At 40.2% G+C, this 16,478-nt stretch overlaps 1 protein-coding gene across 4 annotated transcripts; it reads right to left on the reverse strand.

Moving 5' to 3' along the window:
• Positions 1-372: 372 nt before the first annotated feature.
• On the reverse strand, positions 373-16,085 carry LOC147798691 (uncharacterized). 4 transcript variants are annotated; one of them, XM_087138699.1, is made up of 16 exons: positions 15,812-16,085; positions 14,539-14,610; positions 13,802-13,873; positions 12,943-13,011; positions 12,579-12,659; positions 12,168-12,248; positions 11,133-11,204; positions 9,715-9,786; positions 8,852-8,995; positions 7,844-7,912; positions 6,726-6,800; positions 6,114-6,185; positions 5,644-5,697; positions 4,798-4,973; positions 2,673-4,568; positions 373-1,917 (listed from the first exon to the last, which is right to left on the reverse strand). In XM_087138699.1, the coding sequence occupies exons 1-16, from the start codon at positions 16,036-16,038 to the stop codon at positions 1,700-1,702; spliced, it is 3,450 nt and encodes a 1,149-aa protein (XP_086994825.1). In that variant the 5' UTR covers positions 16,039-16,085; the 3' UTR covers positions 373-1,699. The 4 variants fall into 4 exon arrangements, with proteins under 4 accessions (XP_086994825.1, XP_086994827.1, XP_086994826.1 ...); XM_087138701.1 differs by lacking the exon at positions 12,168-12,248; XM_087138700.1 differs by lacking the exon at positions 5,644-5,697.
• Between the last annotated feature and the right edge of the window lie 393 nt (positions 16,086-16,478).

Raw genomic sequence — 16,478 nt, forward strand, 5'->3', positions numbered from 1 at the left:
TTTCCTTCTCATCGTTGCAAAAATCACTGCTTCTACGCATTGAAAAGTTCTAACCGACCCAAATTTAAAACTCAAGCAAATATACATCAATCTGCGTGGTGTGTTATTTCACCAAGATCATGCCATTGCGAAGTTTGAACGAACAGCCCAATGAACAAGCCCTTTTTCTGGGGGAGGGAGAGAAATTACGGCATCTTATCCGTGGCTGTGTGAGCAAGAACCTTTCTATATGCGCTTGTTTTGCACAAATTTACAACCGCCAGAACATCTGAATCCCCCGAATTCTTGACACATTACGTAGAGGGGCACCAGATGATAATCAGTCTTAACATTTTTGCAGCCAGACCTCGTCCTCGGCGATGAATTATAATCTACTGTCAAAATCTTAAACACTTTTATTCCTTCCGTCTTTTTATCCACGTGTACATTATATATTTTAATAACATTTAAATTTTATCACCAGGGTATAGTTTATCTGTTTTATTTAAATCCCAATTCTGATAAACTGTACCATGGTGAGAAGTTTTAAAAAATATTCAGGTATCAAGGACGTTGCATGATATAAAAGTTACTATCTACATGATAAGGACCTTCATTACGTCTGTATATATTGTTAATGTTTTACACTAATAATTGTGTGAATTACATGTATTCTACTTCAGGGGGCAGATCCAGTACAAGCTTTTGCTTTCTGTCTAACCTCCTCCGTACTATTGTAACTTAAGTTTTGTTAACTTCTACATTATTCAATATATATGGTATGGAAATAGACCTGAAGTGCGCAATAGGCCAATGGCTTATAGGCCACGAGTGCCACCAAGAGCAGGCACAATTTCCCTAGCAACAGAAGCTCCTTCGATGGGAACTGCACTTCGCTATAGTTCACAAACGATAAAGAAATACATGCGTTGCGGTTAAATAGCTATCAACCAAAATGATTATTCCCGACCAATATGGTTCTTTTTTAATCGAGGAGGGGTGCTTCTACTGAAGGTTGATAGACCACCCTCAGTTTGCCTACAATTTGTATGGGCGGCCAAAGTTTGCAAAAAATTATCCTTTGGTTAGATTGCACCTCAAATTCCTTCAAACTGTACATTTGTCCTACCAATTTTAAGGCGGGTTGGATTTTCATGTAGTGTTCAGTAGTATGTGTATTATTATCTGCAGGTATTCTGTGTGAGATTTTTTAATTCTTTACTTTAATTTGTACTGACAGCCAGCCATAGTTTGGGCAGCCACTTGTAGGAAAACACGACCGTGGTGTTCAAAGCGCAGACCCTTTACATCCAATGAACTAACAAAGACCCGAAGTCAATGCACTACACTCCGCAGGTAGCGAACTTTTGGACACTGCAAGCATGATTTTCACTTGGTCTTCACTGGGTACAGAGTCGATAAAACGACAGTCGACAATACTGCTGCCAACAAGGCCTCTGATGACGGAGAAGTCTTTTCTCGAAATATTTGATCGTTGTTAATCTTTTCTTTCAACCCATTGCCCAAGATTTTCACAAATTCTATTTTGTGTCCATTACATGTACTATCACTGAAAATTTTACTTAGTCAAATGACTAGAAAAAATGCATGCAGTCTTATTTGACTAATTAAAACAAAACATCAGAAAATGAAAAACATTCATCTATGATGGTGATGCTCCTTAAAGGAGGAATCACAGTGCCATTTATATACAAACCGGTCACACAACCCGTGCCTCAGACAAACCTCTCTGGTTACTCTGTCCATTAACAGGCCTTCCGCTTAACAAAACTTGTGTCTCACTTCCTGGGCGGCGTCTCGATACCCAGGACCGTCGTAGTGGCAGAAGCTTGCGGCAGACATGGGCGACGAACATGGTAGCACGCCGGCAACACGCTGTCTTGAAAACCAGCTTCACAAATGACCATATCGCACTTCCTGTGAAGAAGAAAGATTGAAACTGCAACAGAACACGATCCTCCAGATGTGATGAGTTAGTTGATACCAAAAGCTAACTCTGGACTCGGGATGACTCCTGAGCTTTTGGTAACACATGAACATTTACGTTTGCAGTATATTTGAGACTCCACTCAGGATTGATTGTACTAAGACGGACTTTAAGTAAGCCTATGTCACCTGCAGTGATGCACAACTAGTGCTGAAGGTTATATTTGCCTTTTTGGCAAAAACTCCATTATTTTATAGAATAGCTTACCGATGTTCTCAGGTGTTTAACGTCTTCTAACACTTTTAAGCTGAAACTTCAATTTTATCTTATGCAATAGATTTCATGTGTCCTAATACATGTAGTCTCCAGAGTCCTAGTTTGATGAATTTTGCTGTTTCTTTTGTATTGTCCTGTTTGTTTCTTGTAATGGCATGCCTTACACAAGCTTTGCTTTTAAGGCTTTGCAACCTGTAGTGGCCTCTTCATCTCGTGACATTGTTATTACCTCTATTTTGCCATGAAGTTGAAATTTTCTTTTTCGCTTAAGTTGCACATATTACTCACTTGTCCATCGGAAATGCCGATTTTTATCTCCATTCAAATCCACTAGTTAGAATACTGTAAATCGTGCTTGAAACACCGATGATACATTGCATCATTTTCAATGCCAAAAGATGTAAATATGAATAAATTGAAAATCTTTGCAAGTGATTTTTCAATTACTAAAGCCTGACGTGTGACTTACCTGCCACAAAAGCAACGATGCTGAGGTTGAGAAGAACCAGGAATACTGCCAAAACTTTCTTCCTTGCTTCGCTGGGACCACTGCCGTCACTTGGCAACAGAAGCAAAGAGGCCACCAACAGATTAAGAAAGATGCTAGCCAGGGAGCACATCTGAAGACGATGTTCTGCAGCATCCTTCATTGGCTTAACGTAGGCATGGACGACGAGAAAGCCAACGGATAGGACGATGGTCGCGAAGAGGGTGAAGTGATCCTCAGCACCGAACAACAGAACAAAGAGGACTTGGAGGATTTTGCGTGCGAGCTCTACGATCTCCCAATACCAGAACTGCTCCTTGTAATTTTCACACAGGAAGGTTTCCCATGTAATTTTTCTATTTAATGCAAGGAACGATGGAGACGCGAGTTGACCAATGTTAGGCGCGGTGTCTATCATATTATTCATGTTATCATGAGAAACCAAATTGGCAGAATCTTCGATACGACCTTGTGGGATGTCTTCCAGCTCATGACGGTGAGTGTCATGACCGGTCTGACGATCTGCAACGTCCAATGGTGTTTGGCCTAGGTCATCCCTGGAATCTGAAATGCTCGAGGAATTACTGGCCTTCTTTCTCCTCCGACGAATCATCCAAAGCATAAATAGTAACACTAATGGAAAACCTACAACGTAGCACAGAGAAGCTTCGGCGGCAGTAATATACATGCCATGTTCATATGTCTTACAGTCGATGGAGAAGTCTGATCTAAGACGACGTACTTTGATCTTTTCTGTTTCATCCAGGTCGAATTCATCACAGCCAGACGGCAGCAACGTCAAGATGGCATGCGATAGGCTTGGGTAGGCAATAAACAGCAAAATAACAACAACGAGATAGCACGTTTGCTTTGTTTTAGTCAGTACATCACTGCAAACATCGGCCGGTGTTTCCTTAAGGCGTAGATACAACCATATGAGTTTGTACAAACTCAACGCCGAGATAATTACAAGAATGGAAAAACTGAGACCAGCTATAAACTCAATGTAAACTGTTGGGTAGGTAAAGTTTGGGAAATAACAACGAGGACTCACGATCAACTGCATGATATTCACCTCCAAAACTCTGAAGAAAGAACCGATCTTTATCAGAGGCTGCGGCCAAGGAAGGTCATGAACTGCGTCGAATATCTCTCCCATGATCTGATAGAAGCCGAGCAAAATCTTAAGTCGTGAGAACAGTACACTGACGACGGAGCGACCTCTTCGACGATGCCTCCGAAGGTCCCATGCAACAATACATATTGCTACAACGATGGCCAGCACAGATGCGAGGATTTCTAGGAGGAACACCCGCCAATTTGGGCATTTGAAGCACTGGCCGAACCAAGAATAGAATTTGGGTATGCACTTAGAGCACAGGAAATCACTGTAACCATGTTGGCATGTGGCATTTAGTCCCTCAACTAGATTTTGACACGAGGCTCTCCTTGGACATGAGTGAACTTTAGGCAAGACTCCTTGGAACTTACACGCGTGTTTATCATAGCTATCGTTTTTCACAAGAATGTTTTTGACATAGTTCTCGTAAGATTGGTAATTGTCAGTCGAACCCCAGTCCCAAGTCCACCAGAATCCAGGCACGAGGTGTTGGTATTCCCCCGAGCAGTTGATACCTTCCAAGGGGCAAGGGAAGCATTCACCGAACCTGTCTCGGCGGTAGTAACTGGATGCACAAGGGCACGCGCGGAATCCAGCGTGGCGACTTTTATCCGTGCCCGTCGGACAAACCACACAATCACCAATACTTCTTCCAGGACAAGCCGCCGGTGTCACGTAGGTGCCATTGTTGCAGGAAAGGCAGTTCATGTCAGCCCCTGTCTTTAAGACTTGTCCGGTTCGGTTTTGGAAAAATCCACCTGCAAACGATGAACAGTAACTTCCTTCAAATCGTATAAGCAACCTCCCAAAGGTTTCAGAAAATTTCCAAAATCGGGCTTTAAAAATTTTCCCCAAGACTAACAGTTCACCCAAAGAGCAGCACGCTGCAGCCTCCTCTATCGAAACATCATAATGCCTATTTTTTAAGTGCGACTGGCTGCACCACGATATTGTATTATACACAAATATGATAAATGAAATCCTTACCGAATGGACAGGCCCTGCATGACCCCCAAGGGCCTCCGTAAGTGCCTTGGGGGCATGGGGTGCATTGCCATCGCTCACCGTATACTTTTCCACAGTGAAATCCAGAGGTAATTAAGGCTTTTCGACTTTGAGACGAAACATTTATTGGCTGAACAAATCCACTTCCTACCAAACCACTGGTATGAAAACAAATGAATAAATATGGTAACTATGTTGAAGGCAAAAGAGTGTGGAATATAATAAAACGTTATCTGAGCGAAAACCTTGATCAACAGTTAGCATCTTGAGGAGAGTTTCAAATATACGGTAGATAATAGCGTTACAAAAATGAGAGAAAAATAACATAATATCTGGCCCAATAGGGAATTACATATGCACAAATAACTAAAATATTGAGATAGCGCACGAAGCACGGTTCCGATTCTATGATGTTAATTTACCATGCGCGTAAAGAGGGTCGGGGTATATATCCCCTCCTATTTGAGGGGGAATGGGTTATTGAATCATCCCCCACATACACACTTTTTGTGATTTTGAAGAATTTTTAAAATTTCCCAAAGACTAAAGTTTTCAATATCACTAAAAAGGGACAGCAATTTTAAAAAGCCATATTCTGATGTAAGATTCTACATGAATTTGATACACATTACAGGTGAACATCTTTATCATGAACATCGCCATGTATATAGTGTATATGGTGTCCCCCCCTTTCAAATTTTCATGGGCGGGCAAGTCATCCCCCCTCCCACTTTTCCCCATCCCGACACCCATCCCCCAATTTCCACAGAGATTTACCCCACTGTAAATTCCCAAACATGGTAAGGTGAGTATGTTAGCGTGTCTCACATTTCCACGTCTGATCTTGCCTGATGTACTCTTCGTAGAGTATTTTCGATGAATCTGTGGAATCGGTCGAGGATTATAGATTACATGATGATTTCATGGACAGAAGCAGAATTAGAAAGTGTGTTAGAAGAGAGCTCAAGCGTGCACGACAGCCGAGTTTTCAAAAAGCCCGAAAGCACATGCCGATCTTGACCGCAATGATCTGGCTCGAAGTGCCAACGTTCTTTCCCCGGGATGATCAGTTGCATAACATGAAAATACTCATTAGCATAAAACTAAAAAGCACCAAAATTAAACTAGTGCAATTAAAATTGAAAACATTTGTTGGTTTGCATTTTTTTTATTGTGAAGGGCCTTCAGACGAATACGACTATGGCGACGGCTATGGCTATCTGCATATATACGCAAATTAACATATTTGCAACATTATCAGAGGCCAAACACCAAACTATAAACTCCAAGTAACTCACATTCTGCTATTCAGTCCCAAATCTTGCCAAACAGAATCCGAGATAGCTTCGATGTTGCTACCATAAAGTGACCTAAAATAAGACATACAAATTTATATTTTCACTTCCAAGATTGGATTAAACGGAATGACATGGCCAGTGATGATCTAAATGCGTGACCACCGTCTTTGATTTATTGTCTCTGTTCACCAATCATCGGTCGATGTTGTTGGGTCGGATCTACCTCTAATTAGGATAGAGGTTTTAAGCCACGTTGCTCCGCCTAGTTGATTCCGACTCCACCCACATTCAACTCCCCATTCCACTGTGTATGCCACCGGCCATATGTATAAAGCAAGATATGGGATGGAGAGCATCCTCCAACTTTGTGTTGGTCATTGTTTGATTGGAATCTCAGGAATTCTCGGTAACAAAACTGAAGGGTGTGCATAGGGATTGGACATGTGGGAGGGGTACCCCTCCCTCCAGTATCTTGCTCGGTATATCCGTTCAACAAAAAGGGGATTGCCTGGTGTGTGGCCCACCAACGCCGGGATACAACACCATCGAGGTGGCACGCTACCAAACTAACCAGCTAGGCGCAGAGCTGGTACGTTACTTCACAATACTTACACTAGCATTATGGTACTATTTCTTGTCACAAATGGCCTGTCAGAAATGGACTTCAGTTGGGTGTTGTAAATGTACCTGCAGACAAAACAATTGTTTTGTGTAACAAGAGTGTTATATAAAATAGCAGTGGGAATAGGGGTCTTCGCAGTTGTCGAACAGTACCGGTGTTGATCGAGCACTAAATAATTCATAAAGAATTTATTCAAATTCCTCCGGTGAAAATAAAAACCAGAATGCACATAAAAGGGCCAGCAAGAGTTCCGGCACATATCAGCCTGTAAAATTATGGTTCTATTTGGGTCTCTGAAAGGTGGCGCCTGTTTGTGTCCGTACATTTAGAATCAGTGGTCTTTCAGACTAATTTTTAGCCAGCGTCGAGAGTACGACTGATATGTACAGTGGTTCTAATAGAGCTGGGTAATGGTGATGTGCGCCCCATTGTTTACCGTACATCGGGAAGCGTCGACAGGAAGGAACCTTCATTAGCTAGATAAGGAAGGGACCATGAAACATTTTGAGTGTTTTAACATAGTGCAGTGCGTTCCTTGGGCGGGGCCGTTTTCCAATACTCAACTTCGTCTCTGTCTCAGGCTTCGTCTTTGAAACTAATCCCCGATTGTGGGCCTGAAGTGTTTAAATTAAATTGAAGTTCTGTAATGTTTGGCTCGTTTGCATCTTACTTGATGTTTTGTGACACTATCAGACTTATTATTGCGCTTACAACTTCAAAGTTAGGAGGGAAAAAAAACAGTTCAAGCCTGAGACGGAGCCGAAGTCGAGTATTGGAAAATGGCCCAGGCATCAACCGATCCACAGCCGTCCCAGGATGGCAGTTACATATACATCGTTTTCTTGATGCAGTCACCGCGGGGGGAGATGTCAACAACTGTGCCAGATACAGTTATGCCCGATAGTGTTTTGGTTTTTCTCTGCTTTTACCTTGACTCGTGAAACAGAACTTTGGATATGTAACTGCATGAAATTATGGTTTTAAGCTCTTGGTGGTGTCATATCGAAAAAATGTTCTGTCTGTTAATATATTTCTGGCTGAGTGTTAAATTTTTTTCTTTCTTTTAGTTTCTTTTAAAAGGTCTGGAAGTGTTAAAAGGTATGCTTACAGGTTGACCAGCTGAGTTTCAGAGAACACCCGGTCATCGATGTGGATAATGGGGTTGTCTGAGATCAATCTGTGGGTAAAATGATAAAAAAAAGATCTGCAATAACATCGCGTAAGCTGTTCTCTCTTGTAAGCTGTTCCCTCTAATGAGTTCAATGGCGGATCCAGGTAGGAAGGCCAACGGAGGTTTTGCCTTCCCCCCCAAAAAAACACCAATGAGGAATGTTTTAATCAGTTAGAGTGAACATATTAAGTGTCTTAAGTCGAGTTTTTTTTTTTTTTTTGATTGACAGCGTCACTTTGTTGAGGACTTTGTTTCTGAGCAGCTGCTTAATTGTGACTGGTGCAATTAGTTTATGCAAAAGTGTACCGGGGACGCTGCTTACTTGTTTTGTATTACAAAATATAGAGGGCCTGGCGTTTCGATCCTAGCAGAATCTTTCTCAAAGGCAAAATAATAAGTGGACAGGACAAACAAGCAAACAGGGAATCTACCAAGTATTCCCTGTTTGCTCGTGGATCCTGTCCACTTGTCATTTCGCCTTTGAGAGAGATTAGGCTAGGATCGAAACGTCAGGCCCTCCACTTGTATTTTAGGTCACTGTAGTCAGCAAGCAGTTTGCAGCAGTTTTGTATTACAAATCTCTTGTTTTGTGTCAATATTTATAATAATCCGGCCCTGAGTGAGTTGTGTGGTTTTGCTTCTCGTTAGGTTGCAAAGTGTTCCTGAAACCCTTAAATTTTTTTCATGTCCTTCATGCAAACCCAATTGCTATTAAAGCGAAGTGGTTGGGATGTTAGTTAAACTTGTGAGGTGGCAAAAAAAGACCAAGGGAAATTAAACTTGGTGGATGGCGGTTTCTGGTGGTGAGGTGTTAGGGTGGGGCGATGGGGTAGAGCGGGTGGGGGAGATAATGGCGGGTGAGTGATACATGGTGGTAGGAGAGTGGGGGTATTTTTTTTTTCGTTAAAATTGATCGTCGATTTAGTAAAGTTGAAACTTATTTACAGTTCTCTTAAAGAGCGTAATCCGTCGAACATTTTCTTCGAGAGTACGGTCAGCATGTTATTTCCCATGTACAAATAACGGAGTTTACTCATCGACCGGAAAAGGCCATCTGGGAGGCACCTGATCATATTCGAAGACAAGTCCCTGAAAGAAAAGTTGTGGAAAATGTCACCCAACAATCAGGATAATAGTAAAGTTATGTCAAAAAAGTTGCGTCTGAAACCAGGAATGTTGTCTATGGCTGATCATCGTGGTAAATGGTTTAAAACGAAACTGTAGCCTTCACTGTACAGGTCCTTTAAGCTGAAACAATCATGATTTTACACGAATGTGCAGAAAATACGTCTATCGACAAAAAGTGTAAGTAGCTAGAAATGGACAGAGCTACAAACTTAAATATCCTCTCAGTAAATTATCTGCCATTTCTAGCTTTTTCAACGGAAAACGCTCTAAAATCGTCTGAGAAAATCTTGAAAAAAGTCTGAATGGTCATGTAGTTTTCACTCCTGTACATATTTTGGTGGGCCGCTCACGCTTTTGACCGCCGTGCCTATTCATGTGCATGCGTGCATAATTGTGAATTTAATAGTAAAAGGTCTTTTGGGCTCTAGATATAAGAAACATAATTTGTATTGTAATAATGTGCGGAACGAATTCCGTATGCCCAAATATTTAGAATTCTACTGTTACAGATCTGCTTTTCAGGTCTTTTTATAACTTGAGATTCCAAGAGTTACTGTAACGGCAACCCTGACTGACTCTAGTGCGCATTCGACATAAATGCAATATGCATCATCGATTTGTGAAATGTTTCATTCAAAACATGTACTCAAACATCAAACCGTCGGCAGAAAAATACTTACAAGGTATTTCCTATAGTCGTGTTGATAAAAATACTGTCGGGGAGAGCTTTTATTCTATTGGAAGCGAAATACCTGGAAGGATTGATGCAGAAAACGTATTTTTTATACACACTTGCTTGTTTTCAAATTAGATATAATTTGGAAAACATGAATATTATTCATATGTACTAACTACCAATTAATTTAAAAAATAACAGTACCAACTGTTTCATTTCTAAAAAAAAGAACTGTTAAGGGAAAAAACAGAAATAGTCAATAATATCCAAAAAGTTAGGAAAAGCAGCTTTAAGGTAGGTTAACTTTTCTCTTGTCTTATTCTTAACAACTAAAGTGAAATTTCAAGTCAACTGCCTGATACAACTAAAAGCAAAAATCCTTAAGTAATAACATAATAAAATAATCACTGTACGGGGCTTGTTTTTTCCTACCTAATCATGAAAACGGAATAATTTTTAAACTCAAACTACGCGGAACCAATATAATATTTGCTGCCACCAAAGGATTAAAAAGGCAAGCAAAGAAATTGAATGCTGCTGATTTAAATCTACGATCTCCGAAACAGCGTACAGCCGCCCTAAAAACCAGTCAGCCCGACAGGCTACGAGTTTCTCCTTTTTGCCTTTTTTTTTAAATATTACAAAGATGTTCCCAAATCGATTATCATACAGGGTGGCCCCACAAACTCAACAAAAAGTAGGCCTAACATGTGTTTTCGCAAACCAAAAAAGGTTTTCAGCAAGTGTTTCAGGTACCAAAATATCAAAATAAAGCTTAGGATTATTATATTCTCAAAACTGAAGACTTCATTTAAACGCATCTGATGGTACGTTGCGGACAGATTATCAATTGCATAACAGAACAGTCTTTGTTCTGTTCACTGTGAGTTTATCCAGTTTATCCTGCAAGTGCATGTAGCCATTGAATTCATATCGTAGGTAATTTCATCACTGTTCCTTACTTCTTTTGAATATTTTATTCAAAAAACCAATTTTTCGAATACCAAGTTCTTTGCCAGTCATATAAATAGGAGGGAGAAAAGCCAAAGTATGTTGGCATATCGGTAAGATTACAAAGTAAAATGATGACTTCAGACAATCACTGTTTGAAAAAAAAAATTACGTTTTTAGGACAAGAGCACTCGAAACCAACTCGGCCGAGTACTTTTCTCCTTAAAACTTACATTTACAGAACTTGGGGTGTCTGAAGTCTTACATTAAATTTGCATTCTTACCTTTGTGCAATTACCATCAAATAACTATGCACTCCACCTTTATTCGCTCTTACCCAGATCAATATTTGGCAGAGAACGTTGTTACTCCAAAAGTACTCGACTACAACACTGTTCTAAACTTGCTCTATTGAAATTTCATTCCGAATAAAACAGTTCACCCTAAACTTCAAGTTTATCGGCCACTTACAACATACGTATGTATTTCAGTCCTTCGAATGCATCTGGTGCTAGCCGTTCAATTTGGTTATTTGTAAAAATCCTGTTGAAAAACAAAGAAAACGTTTACTTTATGCCAGTCAAGCCTTGGAGAATATCTTTGAAAGTCAGAGAGAGAGTAGCAATAGTGTTGATAAGTATATTCCAAAGAGTTAAAATACACTCTATTCGAGTGAAAATTCAATCCCTCCGATTGAAATTAAGGACCACATGAATTGGAATGAAATTTCGTCACTCCAAAAGATTGAAATTTCACTTGAGCTTCCACTGGAAGGGGATATTTTCAGCGTTTTTCAGTCTGAATTCAGAGTGATTTTCACTCTAAAACGTCTTGTCCCTAATTTCACTCTTTCCGATTTAGATACTATAACTGTGTACGGCATCAGGTGCACATTATAATGCATTCATGGGTAAAAACAAGGACAAATATATAGTAACCCCGTCCACCGTCTCCAAAATATCTTTAGTATTTAAAATGGAAGCTATCTACATGCATCTAATGGAACCGATGACATTTAGACAAACCGTCACCATCGACAATCAGGTGATGCATTGAAAGATTTTCCTATAACGTTGCCGATAATATAATTATCATTAACCGCCCGTTGATGTAATAACGAAAAATCCGATAATATACACAATTTGCTTGTGTTTTAGAACATCTGAGAGGACCATACAGCCGGTCCTATCCCTTCTCAAAACATTGACCCAACTAATCTAGAGGTTCCTGGAGTTGAGTTGGCGCAGCGTTTCCTATCTCGCCTTCAATGTGCACGCCGTTGGTTTGAATCCCACTCTAGCCTTTATAAGAAATATCCTTAAACACATTCCCAGTTTGCGAATATTCCTTAAATCCAAGTGGTTTCAGCACAGCATTTTTTGTCGTAGACAGACTGCTTTTCTTTGAGCACTTTTGGTACCATCACCATAAATAAATTTAAGAATAGACTCGTTTCATTAATATTGTCATATTAGTGCATCATAGTTTTCTCCAGAATATACTTACAATGTATTTACGGTACGTTCTTTGTGTTTTTGATACATCAGCCGTGATGGAATCTCCAGTAGACGATTACCGCCACAGTTACTACAAAATCGCGGGAATATGAATAAAGTCAACTAGTTGCGACTGTATTTTCTCCACTTCGTTGGTAAAGTCTTTCATGGATGGAAAAGTACAAATGCAGCGGTAAATACTTTCATAAGTGAAAAAAATCACAAAAGCGCTACAAAACAGGCTTTACGTGGTGGCCATCTTGCAGGGCAGTTCTTTTGTGCCACAGGGAAGCCTCATTTACGCATAAATGCGGAACATAAGCACTGGCCTGCAAGATGGAAGCCCCGCAAACCCTCTGTAATGCATGTTCTCCGTCTTCAAAATCGACAATTATATCGAAGAGCATTGTGTAAATCTTACATGCGTCCGGGATATGATATTCCACTGAATGTCAGCGGGTCCAATATCTTCAGTCTGTTGTGATCCACCCTCATTTCAAACCTGTTAAAGTTGAAGAGTGAAATAGTTTCTACTGATTACACACTTTTCACCGGTGATGAAATCTGCGCATACCAAATTTAGTAAAATTAGCGTATGCCTTTTGATGCCAAACGTGAAAAATGAGCTTCCAACGGCAACATTAAATCGAAATGGATGTCAGTTTATCAAAACGTTCGTTCGGTCTGCCCAAAATTACGACAGCTGTAACAAGTTAATCATTTGCAAAAGAGGTTAGATTAGAATTCATTCAATACAAAATGATGATGAAATGATATCAACTAACCACAGTTCTCTACCGACGCCAAACATGATGTCTGCATCCAGCTTCTCTAGTTGATTGGAACCAAGGTTTCTAAACGATTGAATGAGGGAAAGTAAGACTTGGAGTACTGGGCACAAAGACAAACCCTCCAATCACCAAAGTCCAGATGTCTGCTCATATTTTTGGTAAACATCCGTTGTGATGAGAAAAAATCCCGCCCCACACACTGAAATTATTGGGCATGGCAAAAAAAAATACGTGAGAAATCTGGCCTTCCCAACCTTGTTAGTTTTATTTGATATAGTAGTTTGTATTGTCCTCCTCAGTAATCCGACAGTAATTACATGAATACCTGTCACCAGAAATGCCAAGGTTTATCACGTCACGTCGACATATTTAAAAAGTAATGCAACTTAATCACTTAAAGTAATTCTCTGAGTTGACTTCCGGATGGGGAGATAAACAACTTGTCTAGATATAACATCTCGCGGAGACAACCTTCCGAAGACAAGATAACGACTTGTCGAGAAGTACTATGTCAGCAATTCAACATCCAGCACACCAAGGCCTCTCCCATGTCGTTTCTCCTCGAGTCAACTTCTTGACCACAGCATGATTTTAAGAAATGTTATCTTAACAAGTCGAGGAATAGATACGATTTGTCGAAAAGTATCATCTCGCAAACCCGTAGACACCTGACAACTTATTTATGTGGGAAAATTGACTTGATGACTTTATATCTTCGACTAAAACTGTTCATCACAGCACAAGAATGACTACAGTGGCGGCCAGAAAACCCAATTCGCAGATGACCCCCTAATTTCAAGCATAGTGATGTTTAAGTATCTTTTCAGGGGAATGTCTTAAAAGGCTAACTTACAAATGCAGCAATCTGGAAAGTCCACTAAAGCATCCTGGCTCAATCGTCGATATTTGATTCCATAATAGATTCCTTGAAAATGAAACAAAATCGTAACAAATTTCTCTCTGATTACACAATTAGAATATAGTACAAATATTCTTGTATACGTTCTTCATTTGATATCACTATTAATGTGACAATCATTTTCGGAAGTCAATCTTTATCATTATAAAAAGATTTTAATTTGGGAAATGATTTTTGCAGGTAACGGGAGGAATTCTCTTTATTGGAGAAATGTCGGCTCTAAGAAGAGCCAGTTATGACAAAGCAGATTGAAATATGTCATTCCTGCAATTGATTTATTTTGGTTTCAATTACAGAAAGGCTCACTCTATTTTTAATGAATGCTGGAGTCAACAAGCTTTGTAATCAATGGAAGCGAAGGTTTGACATTCCATAGCCGTGGGCCACGTAAAAACAACTCAGAAGTTGAAGTCTTTAAAGATCCTTTGTTAGTTGTGAATCAAGTTGTGATCAAGTAAAAAGCCAACATTTGGCCTTGTTAACGTAATTAGAGAAGCCACATGGGCACAATGTCAGGAGTCAACTGATCTAACACCAGTCGTGTCAGAGGCGTGTTATATACGTGGGGTCCCACACGGGACATGGATTCATTTACACAGTAATACCTTTTACATGTTGCAATTGACGTTAGTGGACACAGTCTTTGGAATATATTATGAACCTATACTTACAATGTTAAGAGTCTGGTGAGGTTCATGAAGGTTTGCTCATTTATTCTCGTCAGATTATTATGTCCAAGCTCCCTGAAATGAAAGAAAATGCAGGGATGATTGAACGCAATAGAAGCAATACGTTTCTGACATCATTCAACTCGAGCTTTGCCAAAGTAAATGGCCTGTAGGTGTGGCACCAGCTTATATAGTGAATCATATAGCGTAAAAATATTATCCAAAGGACTCTCGGGCTAATCATTGGCGGGCATGTTTTACCTTTTTCAACTATCCCGCTTTGAGCCAACAGTAATCCCGGAAGGCAGTGGTTCACCACTTGTCGGCTGATGACGTGTAAACATGCACAATTTTGCTTAATTGTTTCATGCAGGAGTTTAAGATTTTTTTTTCATTTCCGCAGTTGACGCATTAATGCATAGTGTATGATTGGGTCAAAGCGCGCACGATGATACTCCTACTAAGTGGACCACACCTTCTCAAACCACAATAATCCAGAAATTCCTTTCTTAAGTAATTAGAACTGAATTGGGGAGCCAACAACATACACAAAAAAGCTAAGGGGATTAAATACCTGTTTTATTAGGTAAACGAAACGGTACTAACAAAGAGACCAGGTTACAAAAATCACAACTAGCAACTCCTTTGTACAGAAACGATTAGAAAAAAACACATAGCAACGGGTGACTCATATACTCTGATTACCTCTTGTACGTGATCTGGCTGCGAATCTGGACACGTGCCACAATTTTTGCAAGGGCAGTTGAAAACAGCTGAAGTTCTAGAAGAACTCAGAGGGGTAAGAATGAATAGCCTAATGCCTAAATTCAAGAGTTGTGCCTTCTACATAATGGACACCAGAGTAATAAATTGAAAGTTTGAAGAATTTACGGGGTTTTAAAAAAGCCTGCCCCACCAGCTAAAAGCTCAGCTTTAATTGTTTCACTCTCTTGTGATCCCGTTTCTTATTGTAAGCATGACTACTATTGAAATTCCAAAGTATTTGTATGGGAAACACTTGGTGTCAAAGTCGAATCTCTGTACAGGCGCTGTTGGCTTTAAGTATTATGGTTTCGAGGGGCGTCCATGGTGGGAAAAAACACTTGTCAGTTACTGTTCAAATTGGGAACCCAATTTCTTTTATTTTTTGTACTTACGCAACAGTAAATCACCAAAGTAAACGAAATTCAGAATACAAAATACCGAATTATCCGGTCACGAGTACTTTCAAGGGTTGTAATGAAATGATTGCATTGGGAAGCACACACTAACTTACAGAATAGCAGTATCTTGTGGTATTCCAGGAGGCACAGACGTCAAACCTTTGCCCGTACAGTCCACTACCTTTGTTCGTGTACACGTGCAGAGCTGGCAAGCCTCATCTCGACCGTGAACGAGAACCACGAGAAAGGCACAGAAAAGCGCAGCCTGCAACATTCGATTCTGCAAGAACCACATTGCACCTCCACTGAACATTGTTCCGTCCTGACATTGCCATGTCATCGTGTGAACACAATCACAGTTGTTGAGATCGTACAACCCATCCAATGTTGGTTTGTCTCCAGCCAACAAGGAAGTTTAAAACCGAACCCATTACAATGGGTTCGGTTTTTAACTTCCTTGTTGGCACATATTATGTGCAACAGGAAGTTTAAACATTTTTTAAATATTAAATGTATTTCCGTATAGGCCCTGACACACACACCCTTATTCCAGTGCTTCTTTCCGAAATGGAATCCGTCAATCGAGGACCGCTTTCTTTAGTAAGCTGGCTTTGGGACCCGTGAGGCCCATAGTTCTGTATGAGTTATTTTGTGCAAAGGCTCGGGTTTGCCATTAATTTTAATTCGGACGAAGCATAGAAGAATGGGTGAACAGAGCCCGGTGCGGGCAGAAGAGAGTGTCGTGACATTTTGTACTTTGCTACAAAAGCCCTGGAGTGC

The sequence above is a fragment of the Acanthaster planci genome, linkage group LG07 (genome assembly GCF_054643075.1).
Source record: "Acanthaster planci isolate LZ-2023a linkage group LG07, COTS_SCS, whole genome shotgun sequence".
NCBI lineage: Eukaryota > Metazoa > Echinodermata > Asteroidea > Valvatida > Acanthasteridae > Acanthaster > Acanthaster planci.